Source organism: Cyrtonyx montezumae, unplaced genomic scaffold (genome assembly GCF_038088225.1).
Source record: "Cyrtonyx montezumae isolate F1298 unplaced genomic scaffold, pur_monq_1.0 scaffold_59, whole genome shotgun sequence".
Lineage (NCBI taxonomy): Eukaryota > Metazoa > Chordata > Aves > Galliformes > Odontophoridae > Cyrtonyx > Cyrtonyx montezumae.
In genome coordinates this window covers 516843-534922 of record NW_027072066.1, presented here as the reverse complement: position 1 = coordinate 534922, position 18080 = coordinate 516843, and the positions used below count along the sequence as shown (strand labels likewise).

Below are 18080 nucleotides of genomic sequence, written 5' to 3'. Positions count from 1 at the left end.
AGACGACAAGAGCGACAACAAAGAAACAAACCATCTCATTTCTTGGAGCTCAGAAAGCCTCCTTTGGTAAGAGCGAGGGATGCATAAGGATGCTGAGAACCCACGAGCTGTTCATCTCCAGCACTGAACTGCCCAAGCCACCATCTGTGTGAGATGCAGTGTGCTGCCGTCACAGTAATGCCCATAATTCATCCCAAAAACACAGCCGTGAGGCACAGCAACCACCCCATGTACTGCTATTTCCTAAAGCCTTTTCTTGCTTTTGTTGTGACTGCTCTGTGCTCCTAGGCTGTTAATGCCCACTTACGGGCCCCTGGACTCCTCAGCAGCCCAGGGGGCAGGCACCCATGTACAAGACTCCTAAGTGAGCAGAGCACACCCACCCCCTAAAAAAGCCACAAGTCAATTTCTATCTGCCATCCCACACCGTAAATCAAAACAGCATTCAATTCTTAAAGTTTGACGCCTCAGAAACAAATCTCTTTACAGTGAAACCAGTACACACAGTGTAAAACCTCTAGGAAGGAACAAACCCACAGGAGAAGCACTTAGATACTGATCTCTACATCCTGGAAAGAGATCAGTGGGTGTGTAGGGTCAGCAAGGGCTCCACCACCACAACCACCTATGATTTCTCCTGAACTGAGGCCAGTGGCCACACAGAAAATAAACCAGAAATATCACTCTGCATTGTAGGAGTAGCACTCTTCATGCTTCAGGGACTGGTAATAAGACACGAGGTGCTATTGTGCTAGGGCTGGCACCCAAAGAACATGAACTGCAAGCCCTGCCTAAAAAGCCCCACCTGAGGCAGGTGCTCTCCTCAATGAGGAATGAGGGCACCTGGGCCAAACGAATGCTCTCCAGGCAGGCAAACTGCCCCTCCCCACCAGCAATGGGGGCATGCTACATGTGATGTGTAGAAGCAATAGGAACCAGAGGGACAACTACGAAACAAGTCAGGTGGTAAATTGGCAAAAATATCCTGGAATAAACAATGAATCCTAAGAAATCCAAAATCAGACTAGTGCTACCAGCAACACCTGGCCCTGGGACAGAGGGTGGGGAGAATGCAGAAGGACTTTGCTTAGGCCTGGAACAGTGACAGCCCTGAGGAGGTGCTTCAGCCCAGTGCTGTGCCCTCAGGCAGGCTGGCCATTGTCTGTGCTTTCCTCATCCTTGTGCCCTAGTCACATAGAGTACCTGGTTATAGAGAGCACAGATGTGAAGAGCAGTGTTTCCTGAGGCGTTCTGCGCAGTCATGTCAGCGCCATAGAACAGAAGATGCTCCAGGTGCTGAACGTGGCCATAGCGACATGCCTGCAACAAGGAGGAAAAAAAAGAGAAATGGAATGAGGAAGCAGGAGGAAGATGATAATCCTTGTAGAATTATCCCCCCTCTTCTGGGTTCACCCATGCTGGAAAGGTTGTATGAGGCTGGAACAGGAGGCTGAGACATCCCATTGGGGTGGGGGTGCCCTGCAGCACTGATGGAGGGGCTGCTTTAAGTTTAAAGCTATTTCCCTTCATCCTGTCCCTGCATTCCCATATGAACAGTCCCTTCCCAGATCTCCTGTCAGCCTCTGCCAGGTACTGTGATACACAGCAGCACTCTGAGAACGGAGACGGACAATTGGTTTCAGGATTGCTGAAAAAGCATTAGTTCTTCAGTACTTTTCTGTTTTCAGTCAACATAAAAAGATTACCTCCCAGTTTTCAAATGGAATATTGCAATCTGACATTCAACCAAAAACTAATCTGATTATGTCTGTACAGTTAACAGAACAAACAGTTCAAAGTAGTATTGTAGTCAGGATACGTAACTAGAAAGATCACCACAGTGGAAGGGCGTAATCAAAAAGAGATGGAATACTCACCTGTGTCCCAGGCTCACAGTGGAAAAAGGCCAAAAGGAGCAATCTCTAGAAAGAGATCCTTCCCCAGTAGCAGTCGGCCCTTAAATAAGGTCTGGGAGAGGTGGAGCCAGGCTCCGCCCCTTCCGGTCACACAGGTGAATCACTTTCACCTGTGCTCCCGTGGCTGACTCAGTGCTCTACTCAGGAGATCAATCAGTGGTTCAGGCTGTGATTCAATAGTTTCCCATATAGTATCCCTTCACCAGGCTGCTATAAGCCCTACCTTACTGGAGAAATACATCCCTCGCTCATCACCACGCCTGAGAAACACGGAATCCTTTCAGCTGGAAAAGACCTTCAAGATAATGAAATCCAACCCCAACCTGGTTGAAAGAAGGAGGCTTTTGGTGACAAAAAAAGCAGCTTTGGGCCTCCCACTCATATACTTTCGAGTGGAAAAAGAGGGTTTGTGCTCTACAAATGACATATTCAGGTTGGACATAAGGAAAAATTTCCTCTCCAAAAGAGTGGTTGGGTGCCAGATGGGCTGCCCAGGGAGATGGTGAAGCTGTCGCCCCTGGAAGTGTTCAAGAATTGTCCAGGTGTCATACTGAGGGATGTGGTGTAGTGGAAATACTGGTGATAGTTAGACAGTTGGACTGGGTGATCTTGGAAGTCTTTTCCAACCTTGGTGATTCTATGGTTCTGAGTCCTGTGCCACATCCACTTAAATATATGCCACACAGGGGCAGGTAAGACTCTGGTTTTGTACCCAGGACACCTCAGGCATTGGCCCAAGATCCCAAAGTGCTGCCCTGTGACACCTGTGGTCTGGGGAGGATCCCAAACGCTACAGCCTGAGGTCAGCACGAGGCAGCCCACGTGCGAGGCCTACAGTGGGGCAGATCTGGATCCAACGTGCAAACCTCTGAGCAGGAACACAGCTCCTCCTGGCCACGCAGCCCCACCACCCACCAGCACATCCACCTTGCCACATCCTCCTCACCTGGTGGATCTCCTGCCAGCCGTTCTCATCCACACAGCCCAGCCGAGCATAGTCATGCAGCAGCAGCTCGCAGCAGTAGGGATCCCCTCCTACCATGGCACTGTGGTACAGTGGTGTCAGCCCCCGGCTGTCCTTGTAGTCTGGGGAGGCCCCCAAGTCCAGCAGCGTCTGCAAAATCATAGAACCATTAACATTGCAAAAGACCTCTAAGATCATCAACTCCAACCCCAATCCATCCTCACTAAGCCCAGTAGCCAGGTCCCCTAGTGCCACGTCCCCACCATTCTTGAACATCTCCAGGGATGGAGAAACAACCCCCACATGTGGGGACAACCAACCCCCAAGGGGCCAGTGCTGCTGTCATGGCACAGCAGTGCTCATCCCTCTCTTCCCAGGCTCAGCTCATCAGTGCCACATCTCTGTCACACACTGTGCTCCCTGCCAGGAGCACGGGAGCGATGCTGGGGGCCTACAACTACAGGACGGGCAGTGACATGAGGTCTGGGTTCTAGGACTTACCAGCACTGGGACGTGGGACTCACCAGCACTGGGACGTGGGACTCACCAGCACTGGGATGTGGGACTCAGCAGCACTGGGACGAGGGACTCAGCAGCACTGGGACGAGGGACTCAGCAGCACTGGGACGAGGGACTCACCAGCAGCGCCGCGTGGTTGCGGCACCGCACGGCCTTGTGAAGCGCTGTCATTCCCTCCCGTGTCCGGAAGTCCAGGTGTGCTCCCCCATTCCGCAGAGCTTTGATCATCTCAGTGCTGAGCTCCAGCTGAGCCGCCGCCGTCAGGGGACACTCTGCAGAGCCCCGAGAAACAGAAGTGAGAACCGTGAGCGCTGCCACATCTCCTGCCCAAATCCAGCCCCGCATGGAGCTACCACTGCTGACAAGGGAGCTGCACACAGCCCTGTCAGCTCCTGTACCAGCTGGACACCAGCTGATCTTCTCCAACACTGTGCGTAGAATCATAGAGTCAAAGACTCACTGAGGTTGGCAAAGATCCCTAAAATCACCAATCCTACTCCAACCCGTCCCACCGTGCCCACTGGCCGTGTCCCCACGTGCCACATCCCCACGGCCCTGGGACACCCCCACGGACGGGGACTCCCCACTGCCCTGGGCAGCTGTGCCAGTGCTGAGCGCTCTTTGGAGCACAGATTGTTCCCCATCTCCAAGCTGACCCTCCGCAGCGCTCCGTCAGCCCATCCCCTCTCGTCCTATCGCCGTTCCCTGGGGATAGAGACCGAGCCCTACTTCGCTCTGTGCTCCTTTCAGCAGTGGCAGAGAGCGCTGAGCTCTCCCTGAGCCCCTCTGCTCCGCACTGCCCCATCCCACTCCCCACAGCACTGTGCTGCAGACCCCCACAGCTCCGCTGCCCCTCTCTGGACACGCTCCAGGGCCTCAGTGTCCCTCTGGCAGTGCAGGAAAGGACACTTCTGGGTACAGCATTTATGCAAAGGGTAAGAGAAGAACAAAGTGTAAAAGATGTTCCGTTTTGCTCTGTAATAAGGTGAGGAGAAAGACTGCTGTTGTGGAGTGAGGTGCGCAGCTCTACACCACAGCATCATCGCCAGCATCCATGGAGCTGTCCTGAGCCCTTCCACACACCGCTGTCCTGCAGCCAGTCCTCACCCCACTGCATCAGCAGCAGCAAGCCCCAGACATGGACTGCCTCCATTCAGCACCCCTCTCACTGCTAACTGTCCTGGCCTGTCATGCACAGAGCACAAAGCAACAAGCCTGGTGACTGCAAGTTCCAGCCCTGACCAACACATCATCCCAAGTCCGGAGAGCACCCAAAGCATAAGGACTTGCTCCACTTGGGGGTACAACTGGAGCCTCTTCTCCCTGATAAATAATGACAGGACGAGAGGGAATGGCCACAAGTTGCGCCGGGGAAGATTTAGATGAGACCTGAGGAAACATTTTGTCTCTGAAAGAGTGGTCAGGCACTGGGATGGCCTGCCTAGGGAGGGGGGTGAGGCACCGTCCCTAGTGCTGTTCAAGAAGTGTTTAGATGAGGTGCTGAGGGATTGGATTTAGTAGCTCAGTGGGTAGGGGTGGTGATAGGAGGATGGTTGGACTAGATGATCTTGCAGGTCCTTTCCAACCTAATGTATCTATGAATCCATGAATCTATGGGGCAGGCAGTGGAAGGGCTCCCCCAGTGCACTCCCCTGGCCCCCAGCCACCTTCTGCATTTGCTTTGCAGGTGGGAGCAAGAGCCCTGGTGCAAATCTGTTGCTCTGTTGGTGTACACAGCTCCAAAAAGCACGAAAACTCCTCTGTGCCAGATGGGGATCACTGATCCTGGCTCCACACAGCACCACTCAAAATTCAAACACTATGACTGAAAGCAGAGGCCGACTCCACTTCATAATGGTGTACACTTGAGTGCAAGGTCCTGTACCATGGCTGTCGTGTGCCCCAGGAAGGGAAAGCTCAGTGCGTGCTGGGAAGAGAAACTAAGAGCAAGCACAGGAGTTCTGGTGGTCCAGGTGAACATGGCAAACTATCTCATCCTCCTCATCTACAACACAGATCCATCCCCTTTCTGAGCTTCTAGAAATCAAACCTCAGACAAGGTTATGTCACCTCTCTTCCTCACATGAGTCAGCTCAGAGCAAGAGGAAACCTCTGCTTTCTGGAAACTGAGAAGGCTGTTATAACTTCTGTATGTTAAGCAGGGTCACGGATAACCACACATCCACAGCACTGCAGGGGTTGGAAGGGATCTCAAGAGATTGTCGAGTTCAACCCCTTTTTAAAAGCAGGCACCCTGCGACAGGTCACACAGGTCAGCATCCAGACAGGCCTTGAATATCTCCATAGGAGGAGACTCTATAATGACCCATAAATAATTTCTGCTGGGAAATTCTTTTCCCAGGGTCAAGCAGTGAAGGAAAAAATAGTTACAGAAACTGAGAAGGGGTGAATCAGTTTTATACTGTGAAGTCACTGAGAGAGCAATGCTGCAGTTTTCAACAGCCTTCGTGCTGGGAGGAAGGAACCACGTCCCTTTGCAAACCCTCCAGAAGAAAGCTTCAGCTGCAGAAGGATGGAATTTCTGAAGCCTGGCAGGTCCAGGTCCCCCTCTGCTCTTGTAGGAGGACATTGAATGAATGGTGTTTGCAATTACCCAAACTTCTGAAGGCCTGGCCACGCGGAGAGGAACGTTTGGTGTCGGGGACTATTTGCAGTATCTCTGGCAGACTTACCCCAGAGACCCAACGGATAAAAATGCACAGCTAAGAGCAATGCTGTTTTGACTAAAAAAAGAATAGATTTACTACTGTGATTTCACAAGGGATAGATGAGACATTAAAAATAGAAAAAGATGCAGTGCATAAATACTATCTTTGCTAAATACCAAGCACTGGAAATATGGCCATTTGTTTGTTCCTTCTCTTGAAACCTTAGTTGGAGCACTGCCCACGTTAGCAACATTTTGCTGACAGACCTGAAAGCTCTGCGTTAAAAATTCAATATAGGAGTATTCCCAACACAGAAAGGACTAAGGTTTTCAAAGAGCAGGGTTTTTCAAGCATCTAGGAGAAGGGACATTTGGCTTGACAGCAGACAAGCTATTGAAACTCTAAGTAACAAAGAAATGCAGCAGCAGCACTTAACTCAAGATGCACAGAGTGAATAACATCGAGACTTCCCACTACAGCACTGGATGTTCACTGCTGAGCCTGGGCAAAATGGGAAAGGCAGCACCCAGAGGGGGGGTGGAGGAGGTAGACTTCACTGCACAGTGCCAGAACTCAGGGGCAGCACCTGAGGAAGGAGGTGGACCATGGAAAGGAAGGAAGTGCCAGGCACGTACCAGTTCCAGCAGAGAGAAGACTGGTGGTAAGGAGATCTCCAGCTTTTGGGAGAATTCCTGCAATAGGGCCACAATATCTTGGCCTAAAAGCATGTTGCTCAGGACCACTTTGTCCAGAGACCTGCAAAGCACTGACCACGCAGCAGAGACCCCCAAGGAGGGAAATAGAAAGGGAGATGCCAGTCAGCCGATGGTAGGATGGGTGGGAATGACACAACTCCGAGCCATGAGAGGCTCAGTTCTGACATTTGGAAGCGTTCACTGGACATGAGGGTGGTCGGACACTGTAACACGCTTCCCAGAGAGGTGAGTGATGTCCTGTGCCTGTCAGAGTTCAGAAGGCATTTGGGCAATGCTCTCAGAGAAATGCTTTATCCGCTGGTATAACAATGAAGTTGGTCAGGAAGTTGGAGCTGGTGGTCTTTGTGGGTCCCTTCCCACTGGACTGTTTTATTCTGTCAAGACCCTACACTCATGCAGTACCAAACTAAACCACACCAACACAACTGCCTGCTGATATGGTCATGGGAACGCACGACCCACTGTGCTGCACCCACACTGCCACAGTGTCCCTCATCCTCTCCATCTTTCATCCAGAATCTTAGGAAACTCCAGTTTAGTCAGTAAGTCAGTTGTGAAGACTCCTTAGGAGGAAAGCAGGACTGCCAAACAGGAGTTTCATCGGGATATGGTTCCCTCTTCTCGGGCATGGATCTGTTTCAACTGTATGAGCGGAAAAGCCACGTTAAGTTGGATGCACTATGCTTTCCCTCCTGCAAAGGGAAAGGAGCAGTCCTGCACAATAAATGTGAATTGGTGATAAATGGAAGGCATGGATCAGAAGCGGCTGAGAGGGGCCCATGTGCCCTTTGTTGGAGAAGGAACAAGCACCCAGACCACGCTGCTCTACACACAGCCATGTGTGTTTGTGTTACGTCTCAGCAGAAATGGCGAGGACAGCCCACCACTGTCCTTCGGTGAGTTTGTGAAATTAAAGTGCAGAGATTTGAGCGTAATGGGACATGAGGACATTGCCAGAGAGCTGACGGACAGGGAAGTTCATGAGCTCATCCCAGAGATCCTTTCGGACCTATAAGCAGGAGAAGGCATCATGGAGAAAATGCTGGAAGGGAATCGCCAGGCACAGGATGGGAGCAAAACTGAGAAGGCTGGGTTCAGGGAACACTGGCCTGTGCTGGAGGATTTTCACAGTCAACAACCTGCACTTCGCGGTGAGGTGAGATAATGATCTTGGCTGTAACTTAAGTAGAACAATTAGAAAGACATTAAATCAAGAACGCTAGAGAAACAATTCCAAAGAGGGAAACGCTGCACAAATGCACTGTGTCAGAAGTAATTAAGCCCATTTGATAAAGAATGAGAGGAAGATTTTTCTTCCTCTGTGTTCATTTGGAAGTACGAGGAGACTGGATAACAGGAAAAAGGATGTGGACTGCTTTTAGTGGTAATAAGAATTCTGAAATAATTGTCATTACTGAAACCTACAGACAATTACACCATTTTAGAATACGAAGAGAATGCGTGACTGCTACGAGAGTGAGAACACGCTGGGTGGGCAAGGAGGCCCTACATTAAAATCCCATTGTCTGCTATATGGCCACCAGTGATTCAGAACAGGGCCTTGGGTTTGTGTGGATTATGGTCAGAAGTAACAAATGTAAAGGTCCTTCATGAGACTTTATTACAGATCACTAAAGAAAAAGAAACGCATTAACCTCTAAGTGTTGATCACCAAGTTAAATAAATTAACACTTGTGCTACCAGGGCAAATTCAGCTTGAAAGCAAATGCTGAACGTCCCAACCTACAAGCAATAATCATTACCTTTTCTGAACATGGGAAACTGATTGCTTCTCTCTAAGTGCTGCTTTGCTCCATCATAAAGGAACACTTCTTTGGGTCTCAGCATAATGAATAAAAATCTACTGAACGCTTGACTGCTATTTAATCAGCAAGGAACAGCACGGGGAGATGGGAGTCCCAACCAGACGGGGGAATATCTGATGCTTCCTACGGGAACCAACCGAAGGAAATTAGATCTATTGTAGGAAACATGGGAAGCTTAAAATCAAGAAGTAAAAGGTGACCAAGAGTTCTTGAAGAAGGGATACAACTCCATAAACTGAAGAGGAGAATGTGTGCCCCTTCCAGGTCAGCAGTGAAGAGACAGCAGCAGTTACGATGCCAGCTCTAACAACAGGACACAACAGAACAGACAGTGGTTGGTGTGAACTGAAAACCAGGAACTGAAGGACAAGAATGAGAACAAATGACACAGAAGTAAAGAAAATCACATCTGGCGTGGCAAAGAGCTATCGGGGAGGGGTCTTGTTGGTGTTGTTTAAACTAGATAACACCAAACGATTCCCCAGGCCCATCCGATAGGCAGAGAGTGTATAATTGCTAATAAATACAGAAAGCAAAATGACCAATGCCTTATTGTTAATTTTGCTGCTGAGGAAATGCTCTTTTCATTTCTATTACCAAAATGGGATTTCTGGCATAAGCTACCTGCGCCTGAAGTTGTTTACTTCTAGAAAACGTGGTATATCATCCTTCTTAACTTCTCCCTGAAGATCCTTCTGGGGCAACGAAGTTAAATTGGAATACGTTTTGAAGTACTGGGACATCCAAAAAGAATAGCAGCATGGGGGGCAAGACACAAAAAGGGGTGAGTAAGATGATCCTTGAAGCAACAAGCCCGAAAAAATAACACTGATCTGGGAAAAAAATGCTGGGAAATCTATGTGGAGTTCAACCAACACAGGATTGAAGAACACCCGTGTTGCTCACACTGACCAATCAAGTTTTACAGTAAATAGGTCATGCTGCTGCTCACTCATAACCCCTTTCCTTCTAACTTACAGTCTGACTGATGCGGATAGCTGCATTTGTGCACAGTCCTACCCAGCGTGGAAAACAAGCAGCATGAAATGTCAGCTCCATGTCCTTTGGATGAACTGAAATCCACATGAGGAGAAGCAACCACAGTGGTCACGGGGGAACCATGAAGAGGCTCTCCGAGGTGCTGGACTCCACCGTGTGTGTCGCTCAACTTGAGTAAAGGCAAATCTCTGATCAGATTTGTAGGTGACACAAAGCTGGGAAGATTACAGAGAGCAATCAGGGCTGGGCAATCCAGAACCAGAAGCAAAAGCCGTGGCAATCCTGTGGGATCCACCTTAGCTCAGTGAACGTGACACATGGGGGAGGAGATGCGCTGCCCTGCACCCTGTGGTCACAGCTTTGCAGGATGCTCCTGAGGAGGGGCTGGCAGCCCTGCAGGGAGCAGCATGCTTCCACCTTGCTTCTTCCAGCAGCAGAAAGGAGTACGTGGAAGTCAACGGGAACAGAACCAGCCCCACCACAGCAAAGCTCCCAAGTAAGGAACTCTTCTTGTGGTGTGCTGTGCTTCATGGTGCGACACAGAGCCCTGTCCCAGCAACACACGGCCACCCAGGCTCTCCCCAGTGAGGCTGCTGCCACAGGACACACACAGCAGGGACTGCATGGGAGCACTGCAAGGCAACGTACCTCGTGTCTGCCTTCCAGCTTAGATACAGAGCAGTGACAAGGGAGCCTCAGAAGTGATGGGAAAATGGGAGAAAATTCCTTCAAATGGGAGGCCGAAGGAGTTTGGCCTCTCTTTAATTAGGGGAAGGAAGATTAAATGTTGATTAGGCTACCATGTATAAATACATTAATGTGAAAACATACCAGGTACTAAAGTGCTTTTTAAAGTAGAAGATAAAGTGTAATGACAGCTGGAAGCTGAAGCATAAAAATTTAAATAAGACACAAATTTTAAACAGCGAGGGTGATTAAACGAACACCAAAGGAACGGCACAGATCCTCTGTTCCCTGAATCAGGATTGATGACTTTCTGGAAAATACGTTTAGGCGTTGTTCAGTGTGTTCAGTGAACATACACACAGGGTGATGAGGATCCCCTGAGACGCAGGAGGTCAGGTCGGGTGGTGTTAACAGCTCCATCTGCTCTTGAATTCCAGAAAGACACGAATACTGAACAGCAATTTTGTGTCATTCTTTCACATTCACAAAACAGACTGCAAAGCAAGGAACAATTGTGTGTTTTTGCACAAGAATTAGGGCTCCAAGTCAGGTGTCCAAGACTCCCTCTGCTCGAGCATTATTGTCAGATCTCATAATACCCAGCTTTGCTGTCAGTTCTGAGCTGGAATCAGATGACTGTTTGAATCAGGTGCTTTGCTGTTTATTTGTTTGTTTTTCATTCTGTATTTAACAGATTCTTCTCAGGACACGTGAACCTGTTCCTATAAGCCTTCAACCTTCTATGTTCAAGAGATGTTTAGCTGTTGTTCTGAGGGATACGGTTTAGTGATGAGGATTGGTGATAGGTGGACGGTTGGACTGGATGATCTTGGAGGTCTTCTCCAAGCTTGGTGATTCCAAGATTCTATGAAATAACATCAGGTCCAAAACTTTTTCAGCTCCATTGATGGGGCTTTGAGCAGCCTGACCTGGTGGGAGGTGTCACTGCCCATGGCAATAGGTTGGAACTGGATGGGCCTTAAGATCTCGTCCAAAACAAACCATTCTACGGCCTCCTTGAGCACACCGCACTCTACAGCATGATATACTTCATAAAGCTCAGTCAGCTTTAGAAGAGCAGAGGGCTTTCTTCTAAAGAAATGTCCCTCAAAATACCTGAAAGGTCTTGGGCAAAAACGAAAACCAAATAGGGCTGATCTGCTTGGGAATGCTCCAAGGCAGACAGCGATCACACTCGTGTGCTGCTAATGATTTATTTGTCATAGGAGCAGCTATCCATCAGGACCAGACAGAGTAAATTAAACAAAACAAACATTGCTGGCTGAGTTTGAGTGGTTTTGTCAGTTTGACTGAGTCAGCTTTTACTTTTCCAGCCCAGAAGCTGGCAGAGGTCAAGAGCCACCCCAAGGGGCAGTCTGGGTACAGCCCATTGTCTGAGAGGACTGGAGAGGTTAACAGTGGGCCCAACACCACGCCATGCCAGCTGATTGCAGCACAGAACAGCAATCTGGGCACACGAGAACTGCTTGCGTGGAGGTAGCCAGAGCTCCAGAGCCAACCCAAGGCACCACCCTGGAGGCATTCAAGGCAAGGCTGGACGTGGCTTTGCACACCCTGGTCTGGTGGTTGGCGACCCTGCCCACAGCAGGGGGGTTGAAATGAAATGATCTTTGAGGTCCTTTTCAACCCAGGCCATTCTATATTATGATTCAACCTAAGGAGCAATCCAGCTGAACCAGAAACACGGAAGATTAGTCACCAGATTGGCAGCTGCTCATGATTTGGGAATGCACCCATCATTCACAAACAAAAGTCCAACTCTGTACTAAATGGTAATAAAAAAAACATTGCTTGAAAATAGAAATAACTAAAGCAGCAGCTCCTCTCTCAGAATAAGACCACGAGAGCCCTCAGCCAAGACCAGGGACAGATTTTTCCTCCTGGCCCTGTTCTCAAGGAAAAGACGTGGGAGTTTGGTTCTTGCTCCTTTCACCCTGGAGCCTGCAGAAAACCCCCACATCCAGCACCCCAAACCCTGACCTCCCCCACGTGGGGAAAAAATTAAAACACAACGCTGAGGCAGCCAGAAGCCAAGACTTGATTTTCGTGGCCTTCTGACTGCTTCACAAAGAGACTTCACATTCCCACAACACGCCAGTCCAGAGACTGCCCCTGCCCAGAATCCCACCTGAAAGATGCACAGCCCCACAGCTGTCTCATTTTGCGTCACATTCTCAGACAATGCATCTTTCTCCCCCTACCCAGTAACGTCTGCCAACCGCCTTCCACAACTGTGTTCCGAAAACCTCCAAGATCCAAAACTAAGAAATCCAGCTCACATATATACCTCTGTTCCAAACCTTCCCCTTCAGACAACCTATCATTTGCTATGCCCACCAAGAACCACTGCCCAGATGTCTCCCCTGGACACTTTCCCCCCCAGCCCTGCTCTGCCATTCCCCCCTCTCTGGAGAGGCCAATCTCACCTCCAGTATCTGGGTCGTGGAAGTTGGGGTCCAGTCCTTTCTCCAGCAGTCTGCAGACCTTCTCCGCGTTCAGCATTTGCACATATTCCATGAACTTCTTCAGGTTTGCCTGCAGCCATGACACACCAGGAAGACACACAACACATTAACACCCTGACATGAGGAAAGAAGCCACCAGAGGCTCTGATAATATCTCATAATATCCTTATCCAGGGAACCTAAGGTAACCAGCACAACGTTGGGGCAGCACCCACGAGTAGCCAGGGCACATATTCATTCCCAGGTCTATGAGATCCTACACCCTGTATGGCACACGTACTGTTCGAGGGCACACCACAGGTCTATGTGGGACAAGGCCCTTCCTGCCACTCCTTGTCAGCATCACTGGACCACTCCAAGGAAGGATGGAAGGCCTTGGGGCTGCCAGCCACCACCCCTGCCCACACCACGATCCCCTGCTCACACACCATGAAGGCAGGCACATGTCACACACACCTGTGACACGGACACATCCCCAAACATCCATTGCGGTGTTTGCCAGCCAGGCAGCACAGGGCTGACTATGCAAGGTGCTGAGCAGCTCTACCACCTGCTCCACATGTGGGGCTCTGCCCGCATCTCGTGGCAGCATGACCTCCCGAGGACACCAAGTCATTTTGATGGTGCATCGTCTCCTTGCTGGCTATCTTGAGAAGAAAGACCAAGCTGCTCAGACACCAGCTGTTACTGTGTGGTGCCACGGCTACAGCTGCGAAATGGTGTTTTATTTGTGGTGCAATTCTCTGCAATTTGGCCAGAGACCAAATTTCATTCTCCTGAGGAAGGGACTGAGTGCTCAGAGGACTCCTTGAAGCCTGCCTGGCTGTAGGCTGTGCGGATTTTCTTTTCCCCCTTTTGGGATAGCCACACTTGATGCGTACATTGTTCCATACATTTCCAGGCTCCAGAAATTATCGCTCTGCCAGGCAGGCTGACAGGACCCAGACAGATGACAATGTGAAAACTCTCACTTCACACGCACTTCCAGCTCTGCTTTGCAGAGCTTTGGTCAACAAGTGGCCACGCAGCAGCCAGCAGTGCTGGAACAGCCCTCACTCCTCTGAGCACAGATGATTTCGTATCATATTTTGTTTCTGCCTAAATGTTCACTTTATAGGGGGAAAGGTTGACACTTTGGGAAGTGGCTCAACAGAGGAGTCCACAAATCCCCAAAGCAGGGCCCATAATGTTCACCTTATCTGTGTCTCGGGGACACTGAGGAGACCAAGGGGCAGCAGCAGGCGTTACTGAGGTGCTGTGCATGCCACAGCCGACCCCCATCACCCGTCACCTCACTCATCCCAGGCGCTCCCACACATCCCCCCCAGAGCCACTCCAACCTGGATAGGTTCACAGTGCCATCATGGGACACTGAGCACGAGAGAAACTGTCTAGGGTGGCAGAGGTGGACACGTGCACCCACAGCACAAGCAGTTCCCTGAGCTGTCATAGGGCACAAGCGCTGCCCTTCCAACAGCACAGTGCTCCCCAGACCCTTGCTGCTCCCCCCACATCCCCTCCTGCTCCATGAGCAACTCCAAGCAGCACCTGTGTCCATCTCAGGACTCCTTCAGCTACTGCACAGTAACACTGGAGGAGCTCAGAGCTGCCTGGCAGCAACAGCTCAGAGAGATGGATGGTTCCAGTGACTGCCTCCACGACGTCATCCCAAAGCACCTACTCCCAACCACCACCCAACTGTGCAGCTTGAACCCTGCTCCTTCCACCTCTATTCATCTGTACGTCCCTCCTCCCAATAGCCATTCACAGCAGACAATGCTAACCTCGGCCCCACACGTGGTAACTGCAGTGCCCAGGAACAGCACTGCCCATCCCACCAGATCCGTGCTGGCAGAGCTGAGCACGCATCAGCAGTACATCAACTTTCAATGATAGTTTCTGCACTACCAAAAGGAGAATACAGCCCCTACTCTGGGATGCTAATCTCCCATTGTTGAGGTTTGTCCACCATCATGGTCCCATGCACCACACAGGCTGTAGTGGGGCCACACATGGAATTTCCCTTTGGGGGAAATCAATTACCATCCTGTCTTTGCAAATGAAGAACAAAGAAAGTTCATCTACCCAAGGTCTCAGATCAAATCCACTGCAAAACTTTAAAAACAATATGTCAAGCAAATGGACTTACGCGGTGAAATTACAAATAGAAAACTATTCTTTTCCAGAAGGTGGAGGGGCTCGAGCTGAGATTCACAAACGGGGGGAGGACGGGGCCCAGCACACTGCTGCATCATCACCCCTTGCCCAGCAGTGCAAAGAGACTCATCAAAAGAAAACCACAGCTGAGATGGCGTGTTTGATTGGGTTGGCAGCACGAGACAAATGTGGCCACCCAAAACAGATAATTGCATGGGGAGACGGGGACGAGCAGTGGGAGCAGGGTCGCCCTGAGCCATTTTGCTGCTGGAGGATGCCGGGTTTGATCTGTCGAGCAGCAGAGCAGTACCCAGAGGGGACAAGAAATTTGGGTACGGCATGGGGAGCAGCCATATCTATGAGCACACCCACCTGAGCCTCCCCCTTACTGGACAGATTCCAGTTTCTTATTCTTTACCAATTGGGAGATAGATATAGATATGGATATATAGATATATAGATATAATTAAATCAGTTAAGCTGCTTTCCAGAATAAACCTGGGGAAACCCATTGTTCCAATCAAGTTAAACACTTCTCTGAGCACAGAGAGATAGAGATGCCTGTTTCTAAACATACATTCAAGGAAAGTGCTCTGCTACATCCCACAGATCTCTCCAGCACTCTGCCAATAGCCAGAGGTGAGAAATAACAGAAACGGGATTAGGCAAAGGAACGGGAAATTGCTAATTGAGATGTCCTGGTCACTGCACACCTCAAACCATCGCATCAGGATCCTCTCATCCTGGGTGGCCTCTCCCCCACCCGCCCTTGCAGCTCAGTGCCTCCAGCACTGGAACGTCCCATGGGACCCCCAGCGCAGAGCCCTGGGCAGAACCTGCAGGACAGCCCCACAGCCTCTCCAGTAACCTCCACCCAACATGGGGGTTCATGCCCTTGATTGGGACCACGCAGACAGTCCAGCTGCTCTGGGCACAGCGACCTGTTCCACACAGTGCGGCCAAATGGTTCAACCACCACTGGAACCAGTACCACCATGGGGACCACAGCACAGGGCTGAGCAGAGTTATGAACTCAAGAACTGCAGGGCTGGCATGAGGGAGCTGCAGAGCCACAATGCAGAGCTAGAGGGCCACCATGAGGAAGCTGTAGGGACATAAGGAGCTGTAGGGCTAACACAAGAAGCTGTAGGATTGCCATCAAGAAGTTGTAGGGTGTCTGTGAGGAGTTCTAGGGTCACCATGAGGGAGCTGTAGGGCAGCTGTGAGAAGCTGTAGAGCTATGATGAGCTGTAGGGTCACCGTGAGGGAGATGTAGGGCTGCCGTAAGGAGCTGTAGGGCCACCACAAGGACCTGTGGGGCCATGAGGAGCTGCGGAGCAGTCATTAGGGAGCTGTAGGGCCACCATGGTGGAGCAGTTGGGCAGCCATGAGAGAACTGTAGAGCTGCCTTAAGGGGACTGGAGGGCCGCCAGGAGGGACTGGAGGGCCAACATGAGTGAACTGTAGGCCATGAGGGAGCTGTAGGGTCACCATTAGGGGCTGTAGGTCCGCCCTGAGGCCTTCTCTCCACCTCCTCTGCTCTGGATAAAACAAAACAAGGGCCCTCAGCTGCTCCTCATGACCCTTCTCCCTCAGACTTTTCCTCTTCTCTGCAGCTCTTCTTTGGACACTCTCTAATAGTTTTACACTGCCATCCTGGCTTTACTGGCTTTGTGTCAGCAAGGTTCCAGTTACACTAAGGCTATCTCCCACAGTTAAACAACTGTTAAAATCGGAGTTTGGAGTATGACAACTTATGCTGAAGGCAGTATTTACAAGCATTTAGAAAGCCATACTGATTGAAAGACTCTTCTGCCAATAGCCATGAATTCGAGCACACTCCTCCTGCACCGTTCACAACCAGAACAAACCATCCTTGGCTCTGGAAATCAATTCAAACACTATGAATATGTCACAGCCGTGTCCCATGCTGGGCCCATTATAATCACCTCTCACAGAAGCAAATGCTGGTATTTACACTCTCCCATGTTGGTTTTTCAACTTAGGCTGCATAAAAGAGCTTTCCTATCAGATTGTTTTTCATTTCAATTTAGCTAGAAACACAGCACATTTTCCTTTTCATTTGGACTGATTCACTCAAAGCCGAAAGATTCGAGAGCTGAGAGAGCACGGAAGCTTGTTTTTCTCCCCCGGTCTATGAATAAAACCCTGGTGGGAAAGGAATAAGATCTCATTATTCTAAGAACCAGAGGATTTGGGGCCAGGTTTTCAAATGCATTGAGGTGACTAGACACGGAGAGAGAGAGCAAATGTCAGACTCCCACTGAAATCAAGGGGAGCTCAGCAATGCCTAAACCACGGAGGCAATTTTGAAACCTCCCCAGATACTTATTTTCTGGCACTTAAATACCTTTGAGAGTTTGTAATGGGAACTGCTAATACAAACCCAATCTCCCTTTGTTTAAAAGATCAGTCAGCTTTAAATACAAAAAATATGGACTGATAGATTTATTTTCCCTTTCTGTTTTCAGTACATTCGAGGAACACTCATTGAAGTGGCAAAGATACAATTTAAAATGTTACTTTGCTTTAATTTTAATTGAATTCCAGCTTCCGTCTGAACATAGTTCGATACAAATCAAAATAATAAAAGAAACACCGGGAGCCAGTAAAGGCACAGCATCCTATTTCCTGCATGCAAAAGCTGAAACCTCAGTGCATTGATGTAAAGCCATCAAACTGCTTAAACCAACACCCCCAGTACATCTTCCCGTGAGCAGAAGCGATGTACTTAGTGTGAAGATTACGGTGATTTGCAAATCAGCGTGTAGGGATGGCTGTGCTGACTGGCACGGAGGAAACTTTCTCCAGGGAGAAAAAAGCAAGACGCGGCGATAGCTCATGCCAGTGAAATCAGCCCAGCGTAGAGAGGCCGCCCCTCGCTGATTTAAAGGGCATTTCTCATCTCTATTTCCCAAACTCGTGGCGTGGAAGTGTCAGGTGAGGGCCGGGCACAAGGGGATGGGGCAGGCAGGACTCTCCCATCCCCACACTGCAACCACTGCAGCCTCCTCTCAACCTCTGCAGCAGAGAGGTGATCACCACCTCCTTCATCTCCTGCAGGCTGTCCGCCAGCCCGGCCCTGCTCCCGGTGGAGGAGGAGCCCCTTTAGAAGAGACA

At 49.9% G+C, this 18080-nt stretch overlaps 1 protein-coding gene across 1 annotated transcript in view; it reads right to left on the bottom strand.

The window, feature by feature from the left end:
* SHANK3 (SH3 and multiple ankyrin repeat domains 3) overlaps positions 1-18080 on the bottom strand; it is a 255468-nt gene that overhangs the window by 196358 nt on the left and 41030 nt on the right. Inside the window, 4 exon segments of the mRNA XM_065749212.1 lie at positions 1204-1320; positions 2863-3030; positions 3520-3671; positions 12744-12852. Coding sequence (XP_065605284.1) covers positions 1204-1320; positions 2863-3030; positions 3520-3671; positions 12744-12852 — 546 coding nt within the window.